The sequence below is a fragment of the Anastrepha ludens genome, chromosome 5 (assembly GCF_028408465.1).
Source record: "Anastrepha ludens isolate Willacy chromosome 5, idAnaLude1.1, whole genome shotgun sequence".
In the NCBI taxonomy this organism is placed as follows: Eukaryota; Metazoa; Arthropoda; class Insecta; order Diptera; family Tephritidae; genus Anastrepha; species Anastrepha ludens.
In genome coordinates this window covers 74,210,806-74,226,084 of record NC_071501.1, presented here as the reverse complement: position 1 = coordinate 74,226,084, position 15,279 = coordinate 74,210,806, and the positions used below count along the sequence as shown (strand labels likewise).

The following is a 15,279-nucleotide window of genomic DNA, read 5'->3' as shown; positions in this document are numbered from 1 at the left end:
TTTTCTTTTAACAATAACAATCCAACGCGTTTACATAAGAAACCCACATTTTGAAAAATCTCACGTGAGATTGGGGGATGGGGGAGGGGGTTGAATAAAATCTCACAACATCTCACCAGGGGGGGAGGGAGGGTCAGAAAATTGAAAAAAACACCTCACGTAATTTATGGACGCCCCCTTACTGAAGAGTGATTATTAACTTTTATTATAATTAGGATACTTCTTGGCCACCTTTGGGGCCTATTAGGTCTATACATTCCGTCTAATGCTGCTCAAGTTGTTTGATCCCTTCAGAATAATAGGATTTTTCCAAGTCTGATAAGTAGTCATTCGTTTCTGCAATCACCTACTCGTTTGAATAAAATCTTTTTCCTGCCGGCCATTTTTTTAAAATTGGGGAACAAATAGTAGTCTAAGGGATGGAGACTTGGAGCCAAGTCTGGATAATCTGGAGAATTGGGAGAAAACCCGCCAAATACAAAGAACAAGACCGACTTGGCTGAAGCTTGGTGTGTGTTCTTCCAAGAGATGCTACTAACTAAACATAACCTTTTTTTTGTTTGGTAGAGGAGGGGGAGCAACAAAAGCCTGTGGTCGAAGCCGTGATGTGGGACTCTTCCTGTTTTCCTGCATTCGTCGGCCTATGTCGCTATACAACTGTGCCATTTCATGCGCTAAAATATCATTGGGTACCTTTTTCGCACCAATTCTGTATGTTGATTAAATTTTCTTCGTATGAGCCCAAATCGGCGCTGGGTGCAGGATCACAGAGCTTGTCACTGTTGCCGATGTTAGGCATTAGCCTCCACAGCGCACCATTTAAACGTGTAGCTTTGTCACTTACTAACTGTATGACTGTCATGACTTGCATGCCATATATGAATCCATCAGTACTCCCAAGTCTTTTATAAGCGGCTGAGACATGATGTTGTGGTCACCAACCGCAATATTGAATTCCTCACACAGCCGCCCTGTGCTCAAAAAACCATAACCTCGTTACGCACCCGTAACGCCATCTCTCTGACTTTGCACGGACTTCTCAAACGACCCTCTTATGATTGACGTATATGCAAAATTATAAATTTTTCTATATAGTGATTAATTTTGCGCCACCTTATATTAGAATTAGTTAATAAAATTTATCACTTTCATCATCGCAGCGTAGCTTAGCTCAAAATTTTTTTTGTCACCAATTTTTTTGTCTTATAAAGTGGCCACTTTGTTTGTTGCTCGACACTTAAACATCATTTTTAAAATATCCTTTTGAAATGAGATTAAATTTACAACCAAAGTAAATATTCCAGTTTAGCTGCTAAGATGTTCAAAATCGAGCATGTTTATTAATTTTTCTATCTTATTTAAATTTACTAAAAAAAATTCATATTAAATGTTTGTTATGAATAGTCAATTTTGCTTAAAACTACTGAAACTCCCTAACACTCAATAACTGTGCCACTAACATGAAGTTTGATACTAAATTATTTGATAAATTTCAATACCTTTTACTTATACTAACTCAAATAAAGTTATGATTATTTTTAATACAATTCTACGTAATCTAATAAAAATCTGTTATTTCTACAATATATTTCATTTGTAATGTGCGCGTATGTATAGCATTAATTTTGCTGTTTTCTCTTGTAATACATATTTATTATTGAGGATTTAGTTGTTTTTTTTTTATTTAATTTTTTTTTTACTTTTCGTCTAAGTTGAAACATTTTTGCCACATTTTATAGTTAATTCAAATACTTATATGTTACCAAAATATATACAGTGTTCTACCTGCGCCCTATGAAGTCTTTCGTATGTACTAACATTTTTAGAAATGCATACAAATAAACTCAAAACTACAACTTCTACTACTACTACTTGTACTACTACTACTACTTATGGATGCAAAAAATTACTAAATTGCCTATTTTGCGGTTTTGTTTATCACAATCAAAAAAAAACTGGATACAGTACCTACTCGTACCTTCATAACAACTGACAAAACAACCCAACAGCCTATGTACCTCCACCTACCTACTACTAATTAATTCTTCTACTACTACTACTACATATAAATTTAATGTGCAAATATTAGTCAAAGTGGTAAGTGTGATTTATTTTATATATTCTTGCTATTTTTTGTCAACAAAACCAAAAACAAAATAAAAACGAAAACTATCGCTACAACACCACAGACAAACAAAACTACACAATACCAAAATTTTATTCGCAAGTAAACTATATGTATGTATGTATGTAGCAAGCAAGTGCCATTGGTATACAAAAAAAAAAATAATTAGTAGAGTGCAATAAAAGAGTTTCTCTGGCTTTTTATATTACTCTATTTACATTGTGGATATACAATTTAGTTATTGTAGTATGTAGTAGTGTATGTGGATATGTATTGATGTCCAAACTTATTGATTGTTTGCTTATTCAATTGTATTTTGTTCGCTTTTTTGATAAGATGCTTCTTGGTTTACACTAATTAAGTACAGATATATGCCCTATTAGTTAAATAGCACGCTTATATCATATTTAAAAGAGATGGTTGTCCATATATTACACACATTTTCATATTACTTACTATGGCATGGAAGATACATACAACCCTGTCAGGCTTCGGCCAAGCATACTTTGTATTTGTATTGGATAAATCTAATTTTTGTCACAAATTGTGAAACAGTTGTAAGTCTGCTTCGAAAGCGACAAATTATAGGTACACAAGACTACTAAATAACTAATCTTTCTATTTTAATTTCCTGCATACGAGTATGTATATATATATATTTTTAGTTATATCGTATTTATCTTCTATCTTTTCCTCTATCCCTACAACTCTTCATTTGAGTCTTGTATTGTTTGTGAAGCAATGTTCTACGTCCTCTTATTCCTTATAATACAGATTTCATCTTTAAAAAGTTGGAAGTAGAAAAAAGATAGAAGTCGCGCAGTGCCAGCTCCAGCGAATAAAACAGATGGTGTAATAGGCCACAATGGTCACAATGGGCCCGTAGCGTCCGTTTCGGCAACGAATTTGACTGACATGAAAAAAGAGATTACACACTGTGGCGCAATAAAGAACTCGGGCACCCAAGTGATATGGTTTTAAATAAAAAAAAACATATTAAAATGCAAATCGAATGCGTTTATGTGTCACATTTATTTTTGTTCCTCAAGCGTATGTTTCAATACTACAAAAAACATAAACAAACTTTATCTAATTCGTACATAGAAAATGCAAACATAAAAACTTAGCAAAATACATGACAAAAAAGAACTCGGGCATTTATATAAAATAGAGTTAGGCAAATAATATTTGAGAAAAAACAATATAATTAATACTTAGTCGGCAAGCCTTTATTTTTCCTCACAGCATTCAGTATTTTTGCCATGGATTCCACCAGCTTCGTGCATGTTAAAGGATCTATTTTGCCCCACTCTTCTTTAATAGCATTTTCTAGGTCTTTCTTGTTTCTAATAACAAGGTTTTTCAGTTGGTTTTCCAAATGAGCACATAGATGTTCAATTATATTAATGACTGAGATTGCGGAGGTATTTCAAGTATTTTAGGGCAGTTGTACATAAGCCATAGATGGACATCAAGTGCCTTATGCTAGGGATCGTTGTCATGATAGTACTGGAAATTATCCTTAATTTCTAACTTTTCAGCACTTGGACCAAATTTTCTTCCGTAATTGTTAGGTATTGTTTGTTGTCCATATTGCCCTTAATGAAGCACAATTTTCCAGTACTAGCAGAGAACGTACAACCCCATACCATTACCGACCCAGCCCCATGCTTAACTGTCGGACGTATGTTTTTTTCCAGCAACTCTTCATTAGGCCTTCTCCACATATATGATTGTTTCTCTGACCTAAATATGCTAAAATTGATGTCATCTGCGAATAAAACGTGCTTTCAGAATTCGAAATCCTTATCCTCATGACGCTTTACGAATTTTATTCTCTTGGGTCGGTTAATCTCGTTGATGACAGGTTTTTTTCGTGCAACTCTTCCATAATAATTATTCTTTCGCAACACTATACGTATATTTTCGGGGTTGCAGTTAATATTAAGGTATTGGGCGACTTCTATTCCTAGCTTAGAAGCGCTCAAATTGGGATTTTTCTTAATTTAAATTAATTGAGTCAATTCAAATGTACCCTTATATTTTCGATAAAAGCTTAAAAGAGTAGAGAAAAGGCTAGGATTGACTAAGTTGCCCTGAAAAATGAATGTGCGTCCCGATCTCGAAGTTATGGTCGCACTCACCCGCTAAGACTTCGACTATTAAAACCCTCTTTCACTTCTATAAGCATTACTTTTATAATATATTTCACAACCCACAAAAACTTGTTTAAATACAATGTTAAACATAAATATAGTATTAAATAAAAATATAGTACATATTTGCTTTAAATATCATCGGATGCAACGGACCCATTGTGGCAGCCCTATAACACTGGAATGCGAAATGAACCGTTTTAAGGTTAAATTAGAGGTGTCATAACCCTCACAATACAAATCAGCTGTTCCAATCAACGCCTTCGATTTGCCACTTCTCTGCTCGCGATGTCTGGGTTCTGCTCACTTGCCGAAACATTTGCATGTGAAATCACAAACAAGAAAGTTATCGAGCAAGATTCGACGCTAGTGAGTATAATTTTGCCTCCAAAATGTTAGAATAGGCCTTTTCTGCGTTAGCAAGTGGCGAATAGTTTGAAGCAACTGGTAAAATGAACATTTCTTGGCAGCGCTGAAATAGACGTGCCTAAAATTTCATTTGTTTGTAAAATAGTGAGTTATACCAGTTTTATGAGGTACAACCATACTCGCTGAGAGGCAAACAAAAGAGGCCTAATAAGATATTGCGCCTTCCGAATTCCCCATGTCATCAGAGCCCATGAATAAACGAACAAAAGAAAACCGAGTTACTTGTTTGTAAAGAGGAAGAATAGGCGAAAGCAATGGGTACAACCAAACACAAGAAACTATACACACACACACACACCTTCTTGCTCCGCCATCCGCATAAAAACTCAAAAACCTGCATTTGAGGTTTTATATTTATTTGTGCTTTCACAATTTAACACGCGGCACTTCGTTTTCATTACTTTGTCTAGTTTCAATGTCACAAATCACAATACTTGTATTACCAAGCCATTCACTGAATTTACACAAACATGTAATTTCTCCTCCGTTTGCTTATTTTGTTTCTCTGTTCCGAGTGGCTCAAATTGGTCTGGAATTATAGGCTTGCGGTCAATCACAATGAACCAAACTAGAAATTCCAGTCCACTATAAATAAAATATAAATCACTCAAACACCTTTGCAGCAGTATATGGTATTTTATGTTTGAGTGGAGCCGAGCCAGATATCTCCCAAGTTTTTCAGGAACTATAGGTAAATAAAAACTAAAATACCCGATGAAAACTAAACTACTCTAGAATATCTCATTTTTGATTCTTTAGCTCTGAGTGAGTTTGTGTGATTGGGTTTTGCAAGAAAGTTCGAGAGTAATATTTCCGACATAAATAGTTTGGTGTGTTGGAAAGAGCCTGCAGATGAAACCATAGAAACTATTTCATTTACCTTTTGAAGTTTTCGTGTATTCAGTGTAATAGGAGCACTATGAATTACTAAGTTTTACTATATAATTTGTTTTTTGAAGTGAAACTTCTTGGGCGTCGATGGACGAGCTAGAATGGAGAGTAAAATTTCAAAGCCATTCAACGTTTTGGGCATTTTCATTCCGCGAGAGAGAAAAAAGATATAACGTAGAGGAAAAGGAGAGAGAGAGAGCCATACCTTTTATGATGAGTTTTTGTTGTACTGTACAATAGTTGAAACTGTTCGGCGCCCCCGCGACTGTTCAGCACTATGGCAACTAGAATGATGGCCGCTACGGCTGCGCCTATTAATGCATTTTGTTCTTGTAGTCGCTAGGCATAGAATTTTAGCTTTGGACGACATACGCATTTAGAGGAATAAAGTGAGAGCGCTGTGTGTGCGGTTATATGTGCGTGCGGATGTGTATGTATATTAGTAAGCATTGTTTTGCTGGAAGTTCAGAATACAAATATATACGTGCATGTACATGCATATGCAAAAGATAATTGTTTTAGCATTTGTTAGGCAGGAATTTGATCATTAGGATATTTACTCCCTAATTATTGCATGAAATAAGGCGATGCTCGTAAGGTAGGTCGCAACCATTAGTGCATACATATGTATGCGTGCAACACTATATTCAATAAAGATGCAATTGAACTTAGTTGTCCCATATATACAAACACGTTTCTTTGAAGTTATCTTTATTTATTTTAAATTTTAAAATTTTATACTATCTAGAAAATGCATTGAAAAAAATTTCGGTCATGGTTGCTGCAGTGCATATGCACATACAATGTAACACTATAAGAATTGAAGATGCAATTGAACTTTTGCACAAACATAACTAACATAATATACATATGTATGTATATATTGAGCAACTCTTACTTGTATGCTCTATGAATTCTCGTCTAAAACTATTTTTGTAAATTTTGTCTATTTGTATTCTCTGCAAATTCACTTATTAGATATATATACTCTTTCTCTCTCTCTCTCTCATTCTCTCTCGGGTCTCTCGCTCTTTGTTTGGCTGCCTTGAAAGTTTTACTTATGTTATGTGTACTACGCTACACACACTTTTTCCTCAATTTTTTTTTTATTTTTTAATAAAAGGCTAGTGCGTTCTACAACAAAAACCATATAACACAAAGCTCCAAACTTTGTACAAAATTTACACAAATTTAACAAATTTCAAAAAAAATCTTCAAAATTTCTTAGAAATTGCATGCCTTGAAGTTCTCTAAAAATTCTGATTAAAAAGTTGGAAATGTTGATGGCGTTTGATAAAATTTTAATGACTTCCAAATAAGATAGTTAAAACTTTATAATTCCTCGAGCTTCTATTATTTTGAACACTGGTGTATGTCGCCAAGCGTTAAGAAGTGGCGAATAGATAAAGAAACTGGAATAAATGAACATATGTATGTTGGTAACGCGGGAATAGAGCTACCTTAAATTGTGTCTGTACGATAGTGAGTTATACCAGTCTAATGAGCTATAGCCATACTCGCTAGCGGTTCGATAACTTTGTTGTTGCTTTCGCATGCAAATTTTTCGTCAAGTTAATTGAGCATAGGGATAGCGAAGGGGGAAATGGCGAATAGAAAAGGTCTTATGTGCAAAATAGCCCTCGCTTCTACTATCTACTTGCTTGTGCTCTGCAATGGCAGCACTCAGATGAAACATAAGTTTTACAAAATTTTTTTTTTCATTCGTGAACTTTTACCGAAACTGAACCAATTTTGGGAAACAAATGTCTTCTTGACAGCAAAAGACTCCAACAGAAATTTCTTAAAAATCAGCTTATATTTAGTATACAAAGATCCAGGTTAATTGAAATCTGCCGATAACTGAATAAAAATTAGTAGAGTGAGGAATGTTTTTCGTTCCCGAAGAACAGTATCAAACTTGGCAGATGTCTGGCACTATTGTGTTTATAAAAAAAATATTACAGGTATGAAGCTCGGTTCTACTAGAACATAAAATATACTGTACAATATTATATTTGTTTGTTTTAGTTCATATGCTGCAAAGGGGTTCAAGCGATTCATATTTTGTAAGAGAAGATTTATATTTTCTTCGAGAATATTATTTCTCACATCCTTCTTCGTAAGCATTATCAGTAGTTTATTAGTAAAATAATTTTTTCTAGTATTTTTACACACCGATATATTGTATATACTTGTACATATATAAATTACTAGGTAAACTTCCCAACATTTTTTATACTTGATCGCTTTAAAGCTCGCTTCCTCTCTCCATATGGTTTGCATAATTTCTGTTATACTTTATTGGCTGGTTTACCTGTTTTCGCTTATCACTTTTATGATTTCATTCTATCAATGCTCACACTCACAACTCACGCCACCATACGCCATCTACAGCTCATTCAATTTTGTGCGAGTGAACATAGAAAGCTTATAAATATAAAACATAACAGTATTTTGCCTGCAACTTGATTAAAACTTCGTCTCTTTTCTCATTTCACATCCAATTACTTCGCTTGTGCTGATAAACTCACAACATTGTCAATGCTGGGTGCCACCACATCATGACAAAAAACAAACGAAAACAAAAACAACTAACAACCTACTGGCAGCTTTAGTCGTACAATGGACTCTTTCGATATATCTAGCGATTCCGAGGAAGGGTTGCTTGATGAAATCCTTGTCGATGGCAATTATCACCAGCAACGCTTACAACAGCTGCAGCGCATGCAAAACTATCACCAGCGCCAGCATCACTCTTACCCACAGCACTACTACGGTCAGTTCTCAGCATTTTCACAACATCACGTCCAACATCACCAGCACTGTAAACAAAACAAGCAGCTGGAGTATGATGCCACTGAGTCGTCACCCCTTCACTATTGTGAAAATACCACCACCCAATCTGATGACAATATCTATAGTACTCAAGAAAATCAACTTTCGACACAACATTCAAAATCACAACAACTACGAACCGAGTCACCGTCACCAACGCCACCGCCGCCATCACCACCACCACCACCACCTTTGCCAACAATACGTTGTAGCTCCAGCAATAATTTAAATGCACCAACATTGAGTTCAAGTGTTGGTCGCTTATCGGGAAGTAGCACAAGCATTGCTTCAACAACTGGCGTTGCTGCTTCAGCACCGGCTACATTCATTGCTGAGGAGAATAATGACTCTGGCGAAAATACAATGCAGCCAGGTCAATTGGAGCTCGAAGGCGATGATAGCACATCAAACAATGGCAGCACAGCTAGCAGTGAATCGTCTGTTCATCAAGTTGATTCAACCAGCCCAAGTCATGGCAACGATACCGCAAAGGCATCCACATCAGCAGCGGCCGCAGCAGCAAATGTCGTATCGGCTGGTGCTTCATTCAACCATCAATTGACGGCCGACATATGCAACTACAAAAATTCAAAGAGCCGACGGCTCGAGTATTCACTCAAGTGTTTGAAGTATGGTCGCAGTAACCCGTCGCAGGATTCGGCTTTTGGGTCGTTGACAGACAATGATCTCTCAGTTGGGTCGTCTAGTTTTCGCATAAGTAGTTTTCAATCGATTTCATCACCAATTGATGAGGGTGTAGAGGATGTGATAATAGCGACAACAACAGGTGGGAAAGAAACTTGCTTAGAACTAGCTACCATACCAAGGAGCATGGTATCACAAGATTCCGCTATATCTTCACCATGTCGAGAAACGTCGCCAAGTAACTTTTTGAACATTGACGATGGCATGTCCGGCTCTTGTTCGGGTGCATCCACTTCGTCCGGGTCAACAGGCAATATACGTCCGCAACAGTTTCCCGTCTCTCTTTCGCCTAAAATACTCGTCACTGCCACCACTAACTCTAGCAATTCGTCACTTTCTTCGTCTAGCACCGCATTACCCCAAGCACAACAATTCGATCCACCCAAAATTCTTGTTAACGATCAAAACTCTATTTATACAACTTCACCCTCGAAACGTACCGGCACCATTGAAGTATTTTCACAAAAATATCGCGTCAGTTCTTTCGAAGATATGTCGCCTAATAAACGCTCATCTTCCGACAAACTCTTGAAAAATGTTAATCGTATGGCATTCCGTTCCCTCGAAGAGGAACGACGCATTGATAGCGCTTTCATGCCCATTGTAGATCGCACAAACTCGGAAAATCGCGTCAACATGCAACGAGATGAAAAATATAAAAAACTCACTCACGCCTCTTTTCGCATCAGCAAGACTTCGAGTCAAGTGGTTGTCTATGACAATTCGCCCAATCAACTGATCAGCACCTCACCAGCAGGCACTACAAATGTCATACCAAGTGACGAGCTGCAGCGCCCAGCCACAGCATCGGGTTCGGTGACCAGCCGACAAACTATGTGGCGCGATAGCAAATTCTATCGCAAGAATCGCATAGCAAAATCGAATGATTCCTTGTTGGAAACATCACCAAATCATTCAGCTCGACTGTCGCCATCTTCGTTGCGTGACAATCACTTCGACAGCAATTCTTCTTACGGCAGTCGCAGTCACAGTCGACAATCACTAAATCGTGGCAGTTCTATCAATGAGATATCGGGTCTAAATCAGGCATTTGGTGGGGGCGGCACTCAAGGCTTGGCGGTTACCACCAGCTTCTGCAGCAACGTCGGCACATCGGCTGCTGGCCGACGTTACTGTAGTTCAAAGAGTGAAGATCTCGGTGATTCGAATAATTATTTACGTGTTATGGACGCACGTAAATCGTATTCGGAGCGGCATTTAGTTACACTAACCAAACTAAAGCAAACTGCCATAAACAACACGATGAGCGGAAGTGAGCAATGTTGCCTTTCTGAGGATGAAATGAGCTTCTATGATGACAATAATGTTTACAGTTATATGTATTACGCGGAGCAGCAGCAACAACATCATCAGCATCATGCGAAAAAGCACAATCGGCAGCAACAACAGCACCAGCAACAGCAGTGCCAGCAACTACAGCAGCGACGTAGTCATTATAATCAACACCAGCCAGTCAAGCAAGCAAAGCAACAACAACATCAGCAACAGCAATCACATCACCACCACCAACAACAACAACAGTCCAAACGTCCCTACCCCAATCAATTGAGCTGGAGCAGTTGCTCCATAAATCGGCTCAAGACGATCAATCTGAAAACCACCTCTTTGGCTACACTATCCTGCCATCAAAATCTAGCTTCCTCCGCTTCAGCACACTCCCCCAATGCTGTTAGCAATACAGCAGCCAGTACTATAGAAGCTCTGCCACACGTCTCACGTAGCGCTATTTTCAAATCCGTCGATCAATTTGTCAACTTGACCGAGAAGAAAAGATGTGACGGTGGTGTTGGCAGTGGAGGCAGCGGTACCTGCACTGCCACCGACGACAACAGTTCCCCCGACGATTCACCAACACATCAGACATTAAGTGGCGCTGAACTCTCGAAGATTTTTGCCATGCACGACGCCCAAGGCAGCCAGTGTAGCGAGGAGAAGACACCGCTGCTGGACAGCGTTGAAATGTCGCCAATCAGTCCGACTGAGCCGGAGGAATTGGCCAATGGAGAAAAAATGTGATATACTAAATTTCAGTAAATACATTAAACAATTAAAATAAACTCGCGAAAAATTAAATGATATTTAAGTATGTGAAAATCGCGTTAAATAGGAAGCGGATCTTCAACAGATCACAAAAAGAGTATATACATAAGTCACGATATATTCAAGAAAAAGTAAAGGTTATTTAAAGATAAAGGTTTATAAAGATAAAGCAAAAAAAGATTTATTTTGATTATTTTTGAGATGTTGAACGCAAAGCATGTGAAATTAACTATAAAGTGTTTTTTTTTTACTTTCTTTTTTAATTGCGCAATGTGTGGATAGTGTAATAAATTGAAAATTGCGCTCTTTTTTGTTATAAAAATTTTCGTATTTTAGGAAACAGTTAGTTGAAAATATTAAGCACACAAATTTAGTATTGTCTTTTGGATTTTTTTTAAATGTTATTTTTATTTTTAACTTACATAATTGCCATTTTGCGCCACACTTTGGAGTTAAAATAAGGTGTTTCTTCAACTAAACCACAACAAAACATTTTCTTGAAAATATAATCGATTTTTAAATACTCTTAGGGTTGCATGTGTATATATGAGCGTTCACAAATTGTCCAATAAAAAAACAACAGGAACAACTAAAAAGGAAATAACAAATTTTATGTAAGGAAAATATCAACATAAAAAATGGTATATTGAAAAGTCATTAACTATCATCATTACTACAGCAACTACCATCCTTATGATAATTTTAAGTAATAAATGAAGCAGATATATTTAAAATGTATTTAAGTGAGTCGTGTTTTGAAGAATATTTCCTTCAGTCTTCAACCAAAGTGTTATAAAATTTTAAATCATATAAATCTTTAAAAAACCTGAAAAGAATTGCAGAACTCTATAAAACAAACTTATTATACAATATGACGTAATGTTTAGGGAATACGTTATTTGCTTGAAAATTTCAACAACAAAAAATAATAATTTATTAAGGTATAGAAAAAATATATACACATACATACATATATTCGAAAATGCGAACTTTTAACTAAATAGCATAAACAGTGTAACTGCAGAAAAACTTTTTGTGTCATTTTGACACCACCACTGAATACAAAATAAATACTTAGTAGCAATTCTCAAAACTAAAACCAAGAAAAAACAAAACATGTTGTACTAGTGTTGAAGTTAGTGAAAAATATTGAACTCTAATATTAAACAAGAATTGCATCGAGCTTTCAAAAATTAAAAGAAAATTATATATATAAATGGATTGTAAATTATTTCCCCCAGATTTCTTTCTAAGTGCATAGATGACGCCGCAAACGATGGCAAATTTTATTATATACTTTTAAGGTATCATATAATAGTATAATTTTAGGCGCATTAAGTAGTAGGCTAATGACATCACGAATGCCCAACCTTTTGGTAGTAAATTAGCTTTAAAATTCAGAAAAGATGAAAACATGTACGAGTAAATGCTCTCAGCACATTTAATTTATAATGAAAACCAAAAACAAAGCCTTAATAAATTCATTTCGATTACGAACACATTTTGCATGCGGTTATGTTAAAGTACAACAAATGTGAAACGACAGGCAACGAAACGTCGCTGCTGCTAAGTGAGACTTCGATAAGAAACTGGAATGGAAATCTATAGAAAGTAATATGTAACAACCGTCGTATAGAGAGAATCCCATATAAATTAAGTGGCTTTTAAACAGCTCATAAGAAATCTATATACATAAATATTATATAATATTTAACTTTGTTTTTTATTTTCAATTTTATTTTCATACTTCAGTAAATGTAGTACACGCAAAAAAGTTTAAATGTTAAATAATAAAATGTTAAATAATGCCGAAATCTCCGATAAAAACTCAAACAAAGAACTTTAGACCCATGCCCACACGTACATACACAAGCACTATGCATCGCACATTCCAGACAGCAAAAATTGTACAAGAGTCGAAAGGAAAATTCCACAAAATAATATGAACTAGTTACCTTAACGATGTAAAACAATCAAGCAGCAACATAACCGATATCACGAATCTAACGTTAATTGTAAAAGTCAGTCAAAATATATGCATGCGACATTTCACAATATATTATACTCGTATATATATACTATATATGTAGAAAAATATCCAGTTCATACTTGGAATGCACCTCATAAAATAAAATTTAAAAGAAAATGCAGAATAACCATGAAGGCCGAGTTCTATATTGTCGCAATTTGTTATTCACTATTTTTTTCAAGTTATTTGTTATTGCTTTTGGTAGTAACAAAAAACAAAATGCACGGCAAAGGTAGGTACTCGTAACCGAATAACGAATTACGACAACAACAGCCATGTCAGTATACTTGTTTCATTTTGTTGTAAAGACGGAGAGATAATTACTGTAGAGGCTATACAAAATACTTTTATTTAGATACCAAAGCATATAATTTGCCTCGGTTTCATTCAAAAACTAAATTATAAATACGATAATGTTGTTACATATGTAAAACATATAATATTAAATTAAAATGCATAGTACATGTTCGTTTTCATACCCGTTAGTGTATTGATTAGCTTTAGAAAAAATATTTTTCCCAGAACGTAAATTATGTCATTAGGTACTCATAAATCGGTGATATTGTTAAGTATATAGTTTAACTTTTATTTTCCACTGTACTACGTAAATAAAATTAAATAAATAAAGCGAATGTATTTGAGTGGCGTTTGACTGAAATATTATTAGGTAAGTTGTAACCTTGGAAAAATACGAGCATAATCCAAAAATAATAAATATCCAGTTTCATCGGAGAAGTTTAGACTAGACTGGAATCCGCAAGGAAGCTGAGTCGCGGTCGGCCAAAGATCACTTGGAGAAAGTCGATGTTGCGCGAGCTAGCAAATGCCAACATATTGTAACATGGGACGGCGCAAAAACAACAGCCCAGAACCGTGTACGATGGAAGAGCCTTGTCGAAGCCCTATGCTCCCGAGCGGAGTGAACATGGATATAAAAAAAAATTGAGAAATTTTAGCGCTTCTAGAGAGTTCACTACATAAATTATTTTGATCATGTATTTATTGTAGGCTGTGAGAATTTTCACTGCAGATGCAAGGGAATGACAACGATAACGAAGTGGTCAAGCGAGCAAATCGAAATTAAAGTGCGTGTGAGTCTTGTGGTGATTTTGCAATCTTCTTGATTGTTTAACTTGTATTTCATGCGTGTAACGTTACTAACTCAACGTCTGGATGACTTTCAATGGTCAATTTGAATGAAATTGCCAATAGAGACAGCAAATTGAATAAATGTGGCAATTCATGTTATGAAATATTTTAAGTTATATATTGCCAACCTGTATAAAGAAAAAGCGGAAGAAGTAAATAATATATAATATATTTTAAACAGGGAAGTGTGAAATGAGTTATTTTCAAAAATAACAATATGGCGACCTCAACAGAGCGGGTAGATGTTGAAATGGAATAAAATGGCGATTGCTGTGTGGCACGTAGCGCCGTCCTGCTGGAACCACATGTCGTCTAGGTCCATATGGTTCAATATGGACCATAAGAAATTGGAAGGGCCACCACGTCTACCGAAAAATGGGCGCAATGCGCGCAACGTTTGCGTTAATGAACACTCATTTTGATAATAAAGTTTTATCATTTGAACGAGCTGTTCAATCGTGTAACTTGCCATGATGATTTGGCATAAACAACTGAATAATAAACAAAAGATTTGACAGATGTCACCAAAACAAAATGGCTGCCACAGGGCGCCAAAATCGACCCGCGCCAATTGAAAAACCCTTTAGTATGCATTTTAATCGAAATCTACTAAGCGGTTCTTAAGTTACAGTGAAGTGTGATAATGGGTTACTCCATGTACGGCATGTATGTGGCGCCTTCGACTCAAATACACATAATCTATTTAGCTTTGAGTTAAACTCATTGCCGCAACGGACGCAACGGAGCCATTGCAACAGGCTTATTACACCGACACGTAAGTATGTATAAACGAATACTTAACTTTCGTAGGGCATTGCCGTAAGGAATAAAATGCATCCAAGAACGTATAGTATAAGGCCGAAAACTGATGCATTCCTGGGTACATGACTATACATGAC

At 36.0% G+C, this 15,279-nt stretch overlaps 1 protein-coding gene across 4 annotated transcripts in view; it reads left to right on the top strand.

The window, feature by feature from the left end:
* The window catches only part of LOC128862763 (slowpoke-binding protein), a 208,322-nt gene extending 194,374 nt beyond the window's left edge, over window positions 1-13,948 (top strand). For 2 of the 4 annotated variants that reach the window (XM_054101471.1, XM_054101470.1), the window contains one exon: window positions 8,211-13,948. In XM_054101471.1, the coding sequence (XP_053957446.1) occupies window positions 8,211-11,178 (2,968 nt within the window). In that variant the 3' untranslated portion in view covers window positions 11,179-13,948. Of the gene's footprint in view, window positions 1-1,777; window positions 1,855-8,210 lie in introns of those variants that run through there. The other 2 variants (XM_054101473.1, XM_054101472.1) reach the window with 1 other exon arrangement.
* Window positions 13,949-15,279: the final 1,331 nt, after the last annotated feature.